This window comes from Cynoglossus semilaevis, chromosome 7 (assembly GCF_000523025.1).
Source record: "Cynoglossus semilaevis isolate Cse_v1.0 chromosome 7, Cse_v1.0, whole genome shotgun sequence".
NCBI lineage: Eukaryota > Metazoa > Chordata > Actinopteri > Pleuronectiformes > Cynoglossidae > Cynoglossus > Cynoglossus semilaevis.
In genome coordinates this window covers 12,130,071-12,147,394 of record NC_024313.1, presented here as the reverse complement: position 1 = coordinate 12,147,394, position 17,324 = coordinate 12,130,071, and the positions used below count along the sequence as shown (strand labels likewise).

Genomic DNA, 17,324 nt, shown 5'->3' with positions numbered 1-17,324 from the left:
CCGCAGCCGCCGCCGCCGCCTCCCACCACGCCGGCAACAAGAGCAACCGCCTTCCCGCCAATCTTTTAGACCAGTTTGAGAAACAACTGCCACTGCACCGAGACGGCTTCCACACGTTACAGTACCAGCGCACGTCCACAACCACAGAGCAACGCAGCGAGAGTCCCGGCCGCATCAGACACCTCGTCCATTCTGTCCAGAAGCTTTTCACCAAGTCTCACTCCCTCGAGGGATCATCGAAGATGAACGGCACAAAAGGTGATATGATGGGAGGTGGAGGAGGAACGGGAAGTTATTACCATCACGGTCATCACTCCACCAAGCATGGAAGCAAGAGGAGCAAGAGCAAAGAACGCAAGCACCGATCTGGAGGCTGGTGGAGCTCTGACGACAATCTGGACAGCGACAGCACGTACCGCACGCCCAGCGTCATGTCACGACATCACGGGGAGCACGTCAGCCACTGTTACCCAGAGTCCATGCACGGCCACCACTTTGGGGATTTGTCACTAAAGACCTCGAAAAGTAACAACGACGTCAAGTGCTCGGCCTGCGAGAGCATGGCAATGATGCCCGAGGGGAAATTCATGAAGAGGAGCTCCTGGTCAACATTAACGGTCAGCCAGGCCAAAGAGGCCTACAGGAAGTCATCACTGAATCTGGAAAAACCCATCATGCATTTGGATCTCAAGCCTTCATCACGGACGTGCCACTATCTGCAGGTTTGTTTTACTTTATTTCTTAATGACCTAAAGAAAACTTCACATAATAACGTGAATAAATAATCATTTTTTACAACTATTACGCTATAGTTATGGATTCTGAACAGTCTCAATCAACTGGAATAAACCAAGGCCAGAGCAGCAGAGATCAGCACCATGGAGAGGTCACTGTGAATGAAACGCAGCGATTGATATATTGATGGGAGGTTTTGCCAGAAGAAGAGAAGCCTTTGAATCCGGCTTTTCTTTGGTGACTCTCTGGAGGGCAGTTAGAGTGTCTGTGAGTCTGAGGGGCCGATATATTTAACCAGAATTACCTCTCGTGTTGTCACCCCGGGGGAGTTGTTGTCTATTAAAGTGCAGGGATCAATCGAGTGAATTGATGTTTCAGTGTGAGACGTGGAGAACAGAAGTTTACCTGAGCTGGACCACAGTCAAGAAACAGTACTGGATTGGGATTAGAGCCAAGAAACCTTCACACGCAGTAACTGCCAAGGGATTTCCACATGCAGATCAGCTTTATAAATGTGACTAGTTATTTTAGAAACCATGGTACATGTTTATACTATAATACAAGGTATGTTTTTTGGATGAAGTCGAGCTTTAAAACGTTAAACAGTCAGAGCTCCTGCAACACCAGACTCTGACTTCAAGTCAAATATTACTTCACAAAAACCAGTCAGTAATTTAACTTGCTGTTTGACAGTTTGGACTATATGCAGATTATATACAAGGAAATAAAAAAGAAAAAGAAGTCCCCTTGTTTGAACCGTAGAGCACAAAGGCAATTTACTGAGGCATTTATGGCCCGACTTCACACCTTATGTTTGTGCTTTTGAACGCTCCAACCCCCAACAATACTGTTCTCTGAGGAAAACTTGGCCTGAGTCTATAATAAAATGCTCTGCTGCTTGTAACAGGAACAGAAAGAGCTGCAGGACGGGTCTCTGCTTCAACTGCCTGAAGATGATCCATATTCTTACATAATATTGGTCTTCTATCTTCTATCATTCTGGCTACAGTGTTGCTGCCTTCTGCAGTCAGGGTACAGAGGGTTTTACTGATGCACAAAGCAATTACACTTTACCATCTGTTGTGTTTTTTTTTGTTATAATAGTGAATTTAAATGTTGATCTGTTGAAACTTATGAGACTTAATAAGGAGGGTCTGGGGGGGTGGAGGGGGGTTGTCCTGTCCTGTCCTGCACATGTTAACAGAACAGGTTGGCTGTTTGGACGGTGTTTACTTTGCTGCTGAGCGGAGGCACAAACAGAGACAGGGTTGTTTGTACGCCACATACACAGACAATCTGTCAATACAGAGGCCTTTCTCACTGGCATTTCACATGTTTCTGCCTCTCTGCTCTACAACTGCCACCAACACCTCCAGCACGTCCACACCGAGAGCTTCATTCAGGACGATGAGTACGTGGCCGTCAGTACGCAGACGCTGCACTTAACACTTGGTGTGCTGATGGGGTTTGTGTGCTGGATGTGCCTGGCTGATGTCAGGTCTTGTATACTACTAAAACTCTGCCACTTGGTTTACAAAAGTCACTTTCATTCATAAAAAGATGATTTGCCCCGGGGTTGTTATTGTTTATAGGTGGTATAGAGTTGCTGGTATCCTGAGCCTCCTCAGGGGCACAGCTGAAAATGTTTGTTCAGGCGTAGCATCAAATGAGTGAGAAATTAGGTTATGATAATTAAGACAGGCCTCCCACTAGTGAAGGCTGCCTTGTTAACGACAGTTCCTGATGGTTACCAGCCTGCTGGCAGGTGTCAGGAGAAGAACAATACACTCATCCTGTGTTTGGGGAAAATTTCCAGAAAATGTTCCCTACATATCTTTTCTGCTCTTTCCTGCCACAGTCGGTCAGTGCAAGTACCAAGACTGGTCACTGTGCATACGTGACATAGACGTACTAATTTTTCTAAACTACCAAAATGTTTAAATGAACCTGGATTGGCTGAAGCTCCGTTTTACACCAGCACAGAATGTGTGGCTCAAACAGCAGTGGAAACAGGAGAACAGCAATGACACAGAAAATACACGACTTGACCTTTAGATAAGAGTGTAGCGGCTTCACTGTCGTCAGTGAAAACAGCTCAGCCGTGGTGGTAGTAAAAACAACTCCGCCTTATGATTTGACAAAGTGAATTAGAGAGCCTTGTGCCCGAGGCTGCGGTCCCGTCCACTGAGACAACTATTACTGTGACACGACGACTGAGTTACTTACAACACACCTGATCAATGCTGCTCCTGACCACGTAGAGTGTGACACCTTGTAAAGACACAGGGCGTTCCATCAGCGGCCAACGGATCAATCACTGTTTATTAGTTTAATTTTGTCACCTGAAACTGTAAAGGCCAACCGCAGGCCGTGGTTGTATTAACATGCACCTCCCTATGTGCATACATTAGCTTTGACTCTGAGCGACCTTGTCAACGTTCTGTTCAGTAAATCTACAGTTTACTTGACCATAAAACCAGGAAACTAATTAAAAATGCGGAACGTGGCGGTGCCTGTGTACAGTAGACGTCACGCTGAGGAAATTAGTGGCGTCGGAGTCGGGGCTCCATCACGACTGCGTTGAACGCATTTGTAGTTTTACAGTGATATTTCAAAAACGCTGTTTGAGAGACAACACATATTAAATAACAGAGGTGTTTTTAACCAAAAAAGTTAAAAACAGGGTTGAAAATGTAGCACAAATACCTTGTGTTTTATTGGTTCAAGAGACCTATTATTATTACAGCTTGGTTCTACCTGCACTTAAATAAAGAGCTCATGATTCTTTTTTTATTTATTTATTTTGTTAAAGGGCGCTGATAAAACAGGCAGCTGCCATCGTGTTAAGTGCAGTTGGTTACAACGTTTTTCAGTTTATTTCAGAACGCTTCAAATTGGACAATCGCTACTCTTCTGAATAGGGATGGAAAAAAATTCTAAAATGTTAGCAAACAAAATACTGACATGACAATATGCACATTTAGATTCCAATTAATGATTCCACTCCTGTAGTTAAATCAGAGAGAGATTTACAGTACATTTTATAGACCTATTTTAGCACCGTCAACCATGAGGTTCAATTTATTTAAGTTGTGTTTTTTTAAACTGTTTTGATGGTGGTTAATATATTTTTTATGTAATGACTGTGTTTTATTTTCTACAATGGATTTAATGGTGTTAAAAAAGTGAGAAAAAAAGTGTGCGTTCTCAATAGTGCTGATGATTACTCACACATTGTGTCTGTATTAACTTTGAGGAACCCAGGGAATCTGATTCTCTGGTGTGGCATGAGGTTAAACTCTGAGCTGTTTAATTCTGAGAAACCCAGAACAAGAGATGAATGAAATAAAGAGATGACTTCTCTGTGAGGGAACTAACCAAGGACATGCAACCCTTTTGTACTTGTCTAAATTTGGCTAAATGGCACTACGACACGGACCAAAAACTTTTTTTTTTAATCCATTGTTGAACACAGTTACAAAGGTGAAGCATGTTTGGTGTTTGAAACCGTTCATGTTTTTCTCTGCCGCAGGTGCCCCAGGATGACTGGTGTGGGTATCCTGGCGACAAAGACGAGGAGATCCCATGTCGGCGGATGCGCAGCAGCAGTTATGTCAAAGCTATGGGGGAGGTGGATGATGAAAGTGCTGACTCTGACAACAGTCCTAAGACATCCCCACAGAAAGCCATTCGCCCTGACGCGCTCGTCCTCAAATCAGCAATGCACAGACCCCACTTTGACCCACACAGGTAAGGCCGACGTCCCGGCCGATGCTGTACGTTGATGCAAACTGACGGCTGTCAAATTCTACTATGTATTATTATGTTATTATCATTGTGCGGCAGTGCTAATGACGCTAACACTCAGGCTCCTTAAAAAACCCTGGACAGTGTGGATATACTCTGTTCTTGTTCTTCCTTCTGCCTCTTGTTCACAGCGTAGCTGCAGAACAACACCGTAAGGGACTAAAAGGAAAACAGAGCGTCTTTTGATGCTTGCTGGAAATTGACTTTGTTGGTTTCAAAAATATTTATATTTTTAAGGTCAAAACGCCGCACTGTTAACGATATTATTCAGAAACCAGAACTGTGCGTTGAAACTTTGACAAAAACTGGTGTCAAAGTCACAGAAACACTTTTGCGATGGTAAAATCATCTGAGACTAAACAGTAAAAGTCAGATTATTTACCTGCCCTCAGGCAACAGTCACTGTGTTTGTGGTATGTTACTGTTGAATGAGATCAGTTTCGTGCTGATTTGTACTCTGCTGAGCAATTCCATTCCAGGGTGTGTGACCTTTTCATCTACTAGTCCAATATTTGCCTGCCATATCACATGCAGCGAGGGTTCATTCTAATCCCAACCCACAAGACAACGCTGCAGAAGAATCGCCACAGTCATTCAACGTTGTGCCTTAAAGGTGGAACGCTGACACAAAGCCATAATAAATCTAAATAATTTGTTCAGCTCTGGTCAGGCTGCCTGCTAAATGATATACAAGGACACTGAGGCCACAACATTAGAGTAAAGTTAGATAAACACAACATCCGTAAAGGCTTTGTCATCGCCTGATCATTTTCTAGTTGGTGACCAGCAGGCTGTTTCAGTTGGAGACAAGAATGAGTCAATGCTGCCCGCCTTAACTCCTTTCCTTGTTTAGCCACGGCTACCAGTTGCAAACCAGAGACATGCGGCCCCATCATAGTGTCACGCTGGACCCTGCCACCACCTTCCACCCCCCGCCCTTCCGATCTCGCAACCAGAGCTACATGCGCGCAGTCAGCACCCTCAGTCAGGCTAGCTGCGTAAGCCAGGTGAGTCACAAACCGAAACTGCACACAAACTGCAGCACAACTTGAACCATAATGTCTGTGTATACAAGCTTTACACTGATGGCATGGCAACGAGACGTCCACAGGTGTCCGTGTTGAAAGTGAACTGACTCAGAATTGATGTTGACCAGCTCTGAAACCGTCCCACACAGCAGAGAGTGTGTTTGGTGATTTGGCCAGATAATGACTGAAATAGAGCACTTATGAAACACTCTTCGCTCACTGTACCTCAGCTGGTGGTAAACCAACGTTTGACCAACGCAGGCTTTAGTCGGGTCAACCATGATGTTGGAAGTGAGACCACACGCTCCACAAACGTAACAGCTAGGTGTCCTAACGTCACTTCACACACACCAAGGCCTTCAGCCGTCACACTTTGTTAAGACACTGTAAGGTTGGATGAATTGTTGAAGTCTGTTTTTTGGACCTCCATAATCCTAAAGACAACAGACATGACTGCAGAAAGAAAGAAGATCCGAGACTCCACCAACGATCGAGTCACCACACGACGACGTAACATGAAGGATTTGACCCAAAAAACAAGAGCTCTACATTTGTCCTCAATAACGTAGCAGTGCCAAGACTTTAGTTTACTTTAAAGAAACAGCAAACAACAGAACCCAGAACCCAGTTCTCCTCTGATAGTACTTTAAAGAAACAGCAAACAACAGAAAACAGATCTCCTCTGATATACCTAGAATTAAAGGTTAATTCTACACACAACATACTTTCTTAAATCGTCTTCAGTTCCATTCTAATGACTAATCTGGAGTAAGAATATGACCTAGAGTCTTGCAAGAAATAAGGTAAAAGATAAAAATGTTTGATGCAGTTCAGTATTGAGAACAATCCAGTACCACTTTGATGAATAACTGTTTGTTTTTTGTTTGTTTTCTGTTGTCATCTACCCTTTTTCTAATTTGATTTTAAACCTTTATTCAGTTCAAGGTCGGAAGTGACTGTGGCATTTCCTTATGCTAACACTCCTTCATATTTGCTGTGCAAAGGGGAAGAATCAGAGTGAGAAAGAGAAAGGAAGAGGAAAAATTAAGGACTGCTATTCCTGTTTTTGTCTCTCAGGTGAGTGAGACTGAGGTCAATGGCCAGTTTGAGTCAGTTTGCGAGTCCGTTTTTAGTGAAGTAGAATCCCAGGCCATGGAGGCCTTGGACCTGCCTGGTTCGTTCCGAACTCGAAGCCACAGTTACCTCCGTGCAATTCAGGCTGGTTATTCCCAAGATGACGACTGCTTGCCTTCAATGACATCCTCCACTGTCACTTCAACTCTCAGATCCACAACAGGTAAAAAAAAATAATGCCCCCCTCCCCCCCGAAAAAAAGAGAGAGGGCTTAGACTACACATCCTCATACATCCTACACATGCGCACGTACCTGACATACCTAAATATGTACAGTGGGGAACCCTGGAGCTTTAGAGATGCCAGGCTGAATGGTCACTAGTTCTTCTCTTTGGAGACTCGGTGTGTGTGTGTGTGTGTGTGTTTCTGGCTCTTGATTGTTCAGATGGTGCTGCTTTAAGTTACTCTGCATGATTCATGCATCATCAGTCCAGCTTCTGGTTGGATATTGTGGTGTTGTCCAGCTGCAGACCGGGTTAGGAGTGGGTAGCTGGGAGAACTGCTACAAATGTGATAAAACACAGCAGTCACATCACACGGCATGCCCAGTAGAACAGGCCCTGCCCCGAGCATGTTAAACTGTGGTGTTTCTCTGTGTTGTGTGAGGGTTACAGCTAAACATGGGCCAGGAGTCAAGCAGGGACAGCTTTTTGACATATCAGTGGACAAAGTGGACATGCACTCAGCTGGTTGTCCTTTTGTTCTAATGCAAAAAAACACAGGACATATGCAATGCAAATGATGCTATAATTTAGGAAAGAAATATATATATACATATATATATATTGTTACCATTATAAGGTAAGTCGTTCTCTAAAAAAAAAGAAACACAACACAAACTGCTTGCACAGTGGAACTGTCAAATGAGGTCAAGAAATCAACAGAGACAAACTCTGATTCGTGGTAAAACTAATGTGTTGTTTTGTAACTGTTTCAGTGGTGTAACTCACCACGACACGTGACACGTCAGAGGAACTCACGGTGTTTAAACAAAGTTTTGTGTGACACCATATAAACAACAAACATCTTCGGTTCTTTGTGCAAGCAGTGACTTCACACTAACTTCCTCACTAAGTGCATTGGGTGTTTGCCTGCAAGAGTAAAGCTATGAACCCTATTGAAACATTTTTCTTTTTGTAATAACAATAATGCATTAAAAACATTTTTTGAGCTGGAATTTTATTGTTTTTGTACTGTTCTCTGTCAGTTTATCAATGGAGACGTTTTATTTTTCATTTTGTAAGATCTGTTTCTACTATTTAATCTGGACTTTTCTTTTTGGAATTCCTCTATCTTCAAAATTGGGTTTTCATTTCCAACTTCTCTGCTGTGACAGAAGTGCTGAGGATAAAGAAGTGTTCTCCAATCCCACCGTCTTGTTTGCTGAACTCTTAATCATTTAGCTCTCTGCTCCCAATCTGTCAGTTCTAAATGGTCCAAACGACCGTACGATATGTTGTCCTGTATTTCAAGGATTGTCAGAATGCTTCAATTACAGTATGGCAGATAATGATTAATTAACAAAGAGGACTGGTGCCCTACATGGTCACTGGTTAAAGCCGAGTAATGTCATATTTGATTCTACGAATAATATTCTTCCTTTGGTGTACTCCTGTACAATTCTAAACGAATAGGAGCTTTAGAATTAGATTAATTACGTAAACTAAGATATCATTGCTATTCAGAAATTTCTTATTTTTCGTTTATGATTGACACATAAGCAAAAAAAAAAAAAAAGCATATGAGGCTAGTGGGCCCTGGGTGGGGAAGGGTTCCCACAATGCTCCATAGCACAGACGAGCAGCAAACCCCTCTCCATTTGACCATCCATCTGTTGAAGGATAACCAGGGGAAAAGAACAACTGGAGGCATCAGTGATGATTGTTGCAGGTATTTTAATGTCGACACGCATACATATATCTATGTATATGTGTGTTTTTGCACTGCCTTCTCAATAAAAATAGATATATATGAGAATATATAATGTAGTTAGTAGTACTTTATCTTTGTTGCCCTAAAAGCGAACACAAACAACCTACAAAACCTCAGTCACATTTTTTTTTCACATAAAAAAAAAAAAACAAACAAAAAAAAAAACGCTCAAATGTTTTGAATTAATAATGGTGATAAATGTGATTCTGGCTTTTGTGAGTTGTTTGTCATGTCACTATTTTAAGTGTTCTCAAACCACATTTTAAGTGTAAATGTATGAGAAATATAATTCTCAAACTTTCCAGAATGTTTTCATACCGTAACCATAAAGTAGCAGTGAATGTTACCGCATCGTCTCTAATCATGTGTCATAGCAGCATCTGTCTGTTGTACATGTTTGACCTTTGACGTTTAGAAAATTAAAAAAAAAAAAAAAAACAAAGAGAAAAAAAAAGGCCACACAAGGTTAAGTCTAAGCCTTTTGCATTGAGTCTGTCAGCTGTCTTTGACTGTGGGATTGCAGCCTCTTCCTGGTGCAGCCCTGAAGAGGGGAGTGACCCCTCCCCTCACTGGGTTACTGACTCCATATGGTCTACTCTGCCATCTTGGACCTGATATGTTCAATAGGGTTCATATCTGCTTCTTGGCCCAGTGGGTTGTGGTTTCTCTACTCCCTTTACATCTTTTCTTTTGCACAAAAATGGCATAAATTTAGGTTCAGGAAAAAAAAATGCATTTTGGTTTTAGAAAAGGGGGTCAAAGAAGATGAATTAACCAACGTAACCACTCAAGTGATGCATTTCATTTTTTTAATTCCACTATTTTTGCTGTGCTGTGCAGTGAAAAGATGAAAAGACGCCTTGAGATGACTGAGAAGGCAGTGTAAAAACATGATGCAAAGCTTATGGTATGTGAGTTTAAAGACAAATAAAAGCTTAAACTATGTTTAAAGGTAGATGTAAAAAAAAAAAAGTCATTCTGGTCCTACTCAGTTACCTCTTGGTTTGTTCAAACAGTTATACTCAGTTACCTCTTGGTTTGTTCAAACCAAATTTGAACAGCACACCAGCCGGTGCTGTTTGTCAAAAACTTAAATTCCTCCTATTCATATTTTTCCAACCAAACCAAACATATTTAGTCTAAACTATTCTGTCACTCACATACTGTACGTTTTCCATAGATATGTGTTTACTTTGTAGTTCAGAACCCAAATCGAATCACTCTCCAGCTGTTCCTTTCACTTTCAATGTCCTTCTTCTTGCATATTCACATTTTTTCTTGCAGAGGGATATGATGTTTTGGATGGCACTTCTTTACTAAATGAAGACATGATAGAGGATGATGACGGTGCTAGCTCCTCTGCCTATGCGGAGCTGGAAAGGCTGGAGAGAGAAACTGCGGCTGCGCGCAGCCAGCACAGTACTAGCTCCACCATAACAGCCATCTCTGTCCCACCGGCAACCCCGCCTTCATACAGGGTCCCCACTGCCTCACCCATAGCCACATCTGAGCCACCAGTCCCTCAGGCCATTCAGGCTTTTAAGGAGTCTGCTAACATGGTCGCTGCCTTCAACATGCAGTGGAAGGACGAAATCTCAGCGATGCGCTACGAGCTGGCGGAGCTGCGTAGAGATGTTTGTGGGGAATTAAAAACTTTTAACAGCAACTTCTTCAACTTTACTCAGTGCTACAACATGTGGACCTTGTGTCGAGAGCCCTGCAGTGACAGTACAACACAAACAGAAGACAGAGTGTCCATTGGAATTCAAGCTGGCTCAAGTTGGTCCTTCCAACAGAATTCATCAGACAAGTCAGTGATGTGCCAACCAGAGCCAGCGCCCTTCAGTATATTGGATCTAATGAATCCACCGCGGATTGAAATAATTGAGGGAACACCTGAAAGCACTCCAGAAGGGTCAGGCAGCCCCGCCAGCCCACTTCCAATAGAGGACTTCCCGTGGGAGATCATTAAAAAACAAAAGACCCCCAAGCAGCCAGACTCAGGTGCCCACACAGGTGGTCACAGGAGCGCTAGTCTAGAACTATGGAGCAGAAAGTACACCAGTGGGCCAATGTCATACCTGTCCATGTCATTCTAACCATTCCCATCATTACATTTGATACACTGAGATGAGGGAGCCAGGGTAGAAACCTGACGTCCACTGTTGTTAGAAGTCCCTTTATTCTATGCAGACACAGCGTCTGTCACCACTTGGCTGGGTTAAAATGGTCATTAAACAAATGTCTTGCTTGGCTAGGGAGTAAATGAGAACAGTGAGTTTCACACCAGAATGAGGTGACATGAGAATGTGTGAGGAAATGTGGTCGATGATCCTAAAGTGCCAACAGAGCAGCATTTTTCTCTCAAAACTCTTAAACGCCCGTCCTTAAAACAAAGTCCCCAAAAACCTGATTGGAAATAACGACGTCCTCTCTGTCAGCATTTCTGCAGGACTGGAGTGGGTACAAAATAGGAAAGGGGTTAAACCATGTCAACATGTCCACTTTCATCCATCCCATGTGGACCCATATGGACATGACTGACTGGATTCTAACGATAGAAAAAAAGAAGAAAAATCCTTTTGAAGGAGATGAATAAGTTGGCCTGTTTTTGCCACTTAATTTGAATAGCTGAAGCTCATGTTCATTCCAGTTTCTCATCACGTAGAAACATTATCTAAAGCACCCGAGAATACTGAATAAATACTGTGAATAACTTTATAACCCTAGTTTTTTATTGAATGTATTGAAAAAGATTCAGTTATTTATGCACATCTTTAGTTTTTCATATCAAAGCATTTGTTCTACCATCACATTCATCATGCCACAGCCAGTTAAAGTTAAATAAGCATTCAGAAAACATCTAACCCTATAGGAATCTGCCCAGAACTGTAATACAATAGGCCTGTTCTCCATAAAAGCCTTGCCAATGCTGTCGTTAGGATTTGTTGAGACGGTGTTTGACATCTGCTTAAAATTATTTACAACAACCTCCTATTTAGTGGCAAATTGAGAACAAAACAACAAGGGAGTTGACAGTGAATGCATTGGCTTCAGTTCGTTCTTGCACAAAAAGGCATTCATGTTCAAACTGTATATGTGTATAAATGTACCATTTTGTATATATAAATACTATATTCAAATACTTGTACTGTTCACAGTTGTAAACATACTGTGTTGAAGCGCTAAGGAGCGCTAACGTAGATGTGGTTATAAACCAAACACAGCACTTTTTCCCAGCCGTCGAGGTCTGCCCCCATACAGCTCATTGTGTCCTCCATCTTCTCTGATGTTTGCACAACCTCATGAGGAAATAAGTATCCCATACGCCAGTGTTTCCACTATTGTTTTTTGTGCAGTGGTGACTTGAAGTTATGTCTTGCCTATCAATTCATGTTTCTTTTCCAAAAAGTGGGGGCCTAAAAAGAACTTATTTAATAAAAGCGTCTTTGGACTAAATTTTGCGATAGTCACCTTTCTTTCAAACGTCGCATTTCGCTGGTAATTGCCTGTGATAACGTTCATGCTGGGGCGGTTCATCACTGCTGAAAGATAACAGAGAAACATTGGTCCCTTTACATTGACAATCAAGAGCCACTGAGGGCCTCTACCTCTCTGACAGGTCCCCAGAGGAGCAGAATAGTACCGATGAATGTACTAACACCGCCTCACTAGTGATGGCTTAGCTGGGCTCCTGTTGAACCTGAACAGATCTGAGCCTCAATCATCCGCTACGTTTGGCCGACTTCATCATTGTGTCTGTAATTCATGCAGTTTAGGTTTTCCATGAGTCACCCGCATTTGCCTCAACCTCTCATCCATTCTACTGTCCCATTGCGACCACAATGGAGAACCAAAGTTAATACAGAGCTCTATCTTTGGATGTGAGGTCTACCACAAGACAGCACTAAACGTTGGACGATCACTTCACCACACGACCGCAGAGAGAGCCTTTGTGTGTTAGAGCCTTGCCTGAGATGTGAATTGTGCAAAAAGGAGAGGATACATCTTCTCTGTCCAAGTAGAGAGTTGATCGACTTCATTCTTTGCACGACCAAAAGACAGTTTTTGGAGATGAAGTGGCACACAAAATATATTTATTTAAAAAAAAAAGGATCAAAGTTAAAGGCCGATTTTCCCTTCATCGTTACTTCTGTAGCGTCATCCTATACTCGTCTTTCAGATCGTACCTGAGCAAAAATTACCAGAAGCATACTGCAGTTCCCCTTATAACCTGAAGGGAAGACTATAACAAAGCTTGCTGCCCTGTTTACATTTTGCAGAAACTCCATAAATCTAGCTGAGATTCAGGTATAGTGCATACGACATTGAATAAGCTGTTCATGTTTTGTTGTTGTTTTCCACATTTGCAATACAGCGTTTTCAGTTGTTATAAACCCTAACTGAAGACCAGTCAAAAGGCTGGTGTAAATTATAATTACTGTATGTCAAAGGCATATGACTGTGACAGCATTCAACCATTTTACTATATAAATAAACACACACACACGTACGTGTGTGTGTGTTTACGGGAAGAGACAAAAATGAAGAAAAGGCTCATCATCGTATTTTTGCCTCGTTATTGAACACCAGTTCCCACTGAATGCTAAGTAACTTAAAGGTGCTGAAGACTGGCCAATCATGATGTCTCCAATCTTTATTCATTTGTTCTATGCAAGCTGTGTGTTATACTTTAATGCCATCTGAATATTATCAGTTCAGTGTCAGGAACAGCGATGCGTTGAGAAGATATCTGTGGCCCTTTAAAAGAAATCATTTTTATCTCATTTAACGCTAAGAAAAACTTGGTTTTGTGCCAAAACCCAGTCGTTGATTTTGTTCTCGCTAACAGCATCCACAACACTGGTTGTTGAGTTTCCTGACATTCTGCCCGGTAGCATCCACATGTGTAATTTTTTTTTGTGGAAATACATTTATCAGTACGTAGCATCCACATGTGTAATTTTTTTTTTTTTTGTGGGAATACATTTATCAGTAAATTTACAGCTCCCCCTAATTGTGAGGCTTATACACAGGCAATACGTTTTAATCAATGAATTTAAAGCACAACAAAGTAACCCATCCACTTCGACCACGACCTTCCCATCATTTATGCCTTTTAGTCAGATTCTCACACCACAATGGGCCAACGGTCCGGTTTTCACTAACCAGGCTCTGGAAAGTAAGTGTTTGCTGTTGTCAGTGACATCAGTCACCAAAATCTAAATTTAGCTAAAGGATAAATATAATTTCATATAAAGGTAAATGTTGAAAAAAAAAAGAAGAAAAACGCTTAATGCTGGGAATATAGTTAAAAGGAAGATAAGATAATTTCAAAATTCATAGGGAGCAAAATAGATTTATAATTTATACTCTAATAGGTCCAGGTCAGAATCGCTCAAGTGCTACAACTAGACACAGGTAAAACCCTGGGTAGATTCTTAATATATATATTTTTTTTTAGCCCAAAGAAATAGCTCTTCTGGAAAAGAAGTCTGAATGTAGCAAAAAAAAAATGCAGACATGGTATAGAATTATTTTAAAGGGACAACTGCTAGAAAAATACTTCACATCAAAAGGACAATGGGTATTTGCATCTATTTTTTTAACCACGGAACCATATGTTTGAAGGAAAAGTCAGAAATGTTTATTTAGGATGAAGAGAAATATGTTATCAATATCCTTTTATTTATTCATTTTATTTATTTATTTATTTTTGTTTTTGTTCTGGTGAAGAGTCTGTTGTCACCTAGAGATCTAAAGCAACAACTGTGCCAACTCTGTGATGTCCAGTTCTAAGGACAGGGTCTCTGGATGGAGTCTGATCTTGTCTAAACCTGTATCACTGCTTAAATATATAAATCATTTTCTACCTATGTGTTATTTTCCTGAATTAATTCCATGTTTCTTGCAGAGAAAATGTCACGTTGCAATTTTTCAGGGATCTCAGACTGCATTGTACAGCGAATCAGATTTTGTGACGACACGTTCAAATTCAGAGTTTAGCCTGCTTTCTTAGAATTTTATTATTTTGTTTTTCAAAAAAAAAAAAAATTAGATGTGACATGTGATGCTTTACTGCGTATTGTGATGTTTTTTGTGACTTTTAATTTACAACTTTTATTGGCCTTATGTATTTTCATAAAAATTGATATAAAACAACAAAATAAAATGTTTACAATGTTCATGGAAACGGTAAAATGGGGGTCATAGCTTTACCTTGGCATTCTAAGACGACAGTAACTCAAAGCATGACGTAGCTTGTTTGAAGATTACATACAAACACACCAGACACAGAGCATGGGTCTGACATGGCATCGATCTACGATATATTATATTTACTTTGACCCTGAAAATCTCCTTTGTTTTCCTACTAAGCTTTTATATTTTCTTTTTTTTTATTGTTTGTTTGTTTGTTTTCCTTTTCTTTTTCCCCTACATTGTAGGCGCCCGTAGCTTAGCTGGGGGGCGTAGAGAGTACGGTAGGTCCGGTAGGGAACGGCTTTTAATTGTGCAATTTTTTATATGTTGTTTATACATGGTTTTTTTCATGCATTTCTTTGTTTGATTCACTCACATTTTTACCTGTTAAAGCACATATCATAAGTTTGAGATAATGTCCTGATTACTAAGTATGTTTCTACATTCATATGTTTTCATCTGTTTTTACATTGAATCTGTAGCAGTGTTTCTCAAATGGTGGCTCGGAGGGACATGTACCAATATTGACAAGTTCAACAAAGAAACTACGACAATCCTGTCAACACCTCAGCTTATTTCTACACAAAAAAAGGAAAATATTCCATTAATTACTAATGAATAAAATGGGATTTCTGACATTAAGATTTTATTTACATAATGAAGTCTTTATAACTTTTTAAGTCCTGCAGGAAATCCCTACTTTTTGCTTAATTTGATAGCTGAGATAAACCGGAAAGACTCAGACAAGATTTAATCATTTGAGAACCACTGATGTTATTATTATTATTATTATTTTACAGTGACATTGATGAAACTAGATCAAAATAGTATAAGAATTTTTCTTGTTCACACCTTGGCTTGTTATGTACAATAAGACTGCAAGTCATGGAAGTAAGTGTGACATTTAAAAACCTTCTTCACAATTAAAAACTATAGTGTTATTGTGATGATGCACAAAAGGTCTTTCCCCCAAATTTCCCAATTAAATCAGTTGTTTATTTTTCTTTCTTTCTTTCTTTCTTTTTTTTTTGCTTTTTAAATTACTATTTCTTTTTCAAAGTCATTGATAAAGGCAGTGACTCACCCTCTTATTTTCACCATTGCATAAATTCTATTTTCGTAAAAGCAAAGGAACATGATCAGTAAACAGAGGTGTGTCTTTCTGTTAGATATCCTGGCATGCAGCGAGGCAGATTACTTCATGGTAGCTTTGTTCTCCAAACCAGCACAGATCATGGCTGACTTTTGTTGTTTATAAACTTTGCGATTTCTTTCTCAAAGTGCAGCTTTTAAAAACTGTTTAAGAGCCAATCTAGATGAGCGGATTGGATCATTTTGTTTTATGAAAGGATAAGATTGACTTTGAGATACCAAAATCTGCTTCAGTGGCTCTATAACTGTACTGGCCAATGAGGACAAACTTGAACAGGTCGACCTATGACCTTCAATGTGTGCCCCTATCAGAAATGTCCATGTTCTTTTGGGGTTTTTTTTCTTTTGTCTAAGCTCAACTATTCATGATGGTAACATACAGTAGGTGTTGACACAGACTGACCACAACTCAAAGTGTCATTTGGCCCAATCAAAGATGAGTTGATACCTTCAGGCCATTGATTTGTGTTGGTTTGTTGTGATGTGTCATACATGAGAGGTTACCCACCCTGCATCCATGGGGGCATCACCACTGTATGTATATATGTATGTGCCTACAAACAACATGCTTGTGTGTTGCTAAACTCTTAGTGGAAAAAAAATATATATGCAAAATTAAATTTTTAACATTGATTCTCCAGCACATGAGCTGGGATTATTGGCCTACGCACACCCCCGACGTCCCGCTAAATGTCAATGTCAAGCCATTCCTCCATTCATTGACCCATACATTCACTCACCATTACATACATACTACCTGTGACATCATCACACCCAATGAAAATGCTGGGTAAATACAAAACAGAACAGATCAGGAACAACAACAACAACAACAACAACAACAACAACAGCCCTTTTTTTTCACACTAAGTCCAGTTATTTCTTTTGGGGCTAACAACAACAACAACAACAGCAGCCCTTTTTTTCACACTAAGTCCAGTTATTATTTTTGGGGCTGTGGAAAAGTCCCCTGGTCCAATTGAAGATGTATCAGAAAGTCATTCCAAAAAAGGAAAAATTTTACGATTCTGGCCACCGTTAAATTTGTCTTTAAAGAAAATGAAATTGGCCATAAGTAAAACATTTATAGCTTTTTTTATTTTTTATTTTTAATATTAGTCCTCAGTACTATTTAGAAAAAGTCTGTGTGCGTACTGTTTATAACAGTCACTCAGCAACATGTAACAAGGCAAATTGTTACACTGATTTCTATATCATTACCGTATAAAAATATCAGTACTTATATATATATATAAATCATAAAGTTTATGACTAGGAAACGATGATCAAGTTTATTGTTTTTAAGATTGTTATTAAGATGTTATTCATTACTCT

General features: G+C 40.3%; 1 protein-coding gene across 1 annotated transcript in view; it reads left to right on the top strand.

Annotated features, from left to right (window-relative positions):
• dlgap2b (discs, large (Drosophila) homolog-associated protein 2b) overlaps positions 1 to 12,091 on the top strand; it is a 32,716-nt gene extending 20,625 nt beyond the window's left edge. Inside the window, exons 3-7 of the mRNA XM_025057061.1 lie at positions 7 to 722; positions 4,268 to 4,485; positions 5,396 to 5,549; positions 6,648 to 6,867; positions 9,921 to 12,091. Coding sequence (XP_024912829.1) covers positions 7 to 722; positions 4,268 to 4,485; positions 5,396 to 5,549; positions 6,648 to 6,867; positions 9,921 to 10,735 — 2,123 coding nt within the window. The 3' untranslated portion in view covers positions 10,736 to 12,091. The remainder of the gene's footprint in view (positions 1 to 6; positions 723 to 4,267; positions 4,486 to 5,395; positions 5,550 to 6,647; positions 6,868 to 9,920) is intronic.
• Positions 12,092 to 17,324: the final 5,233 nt, after the last annotated feature.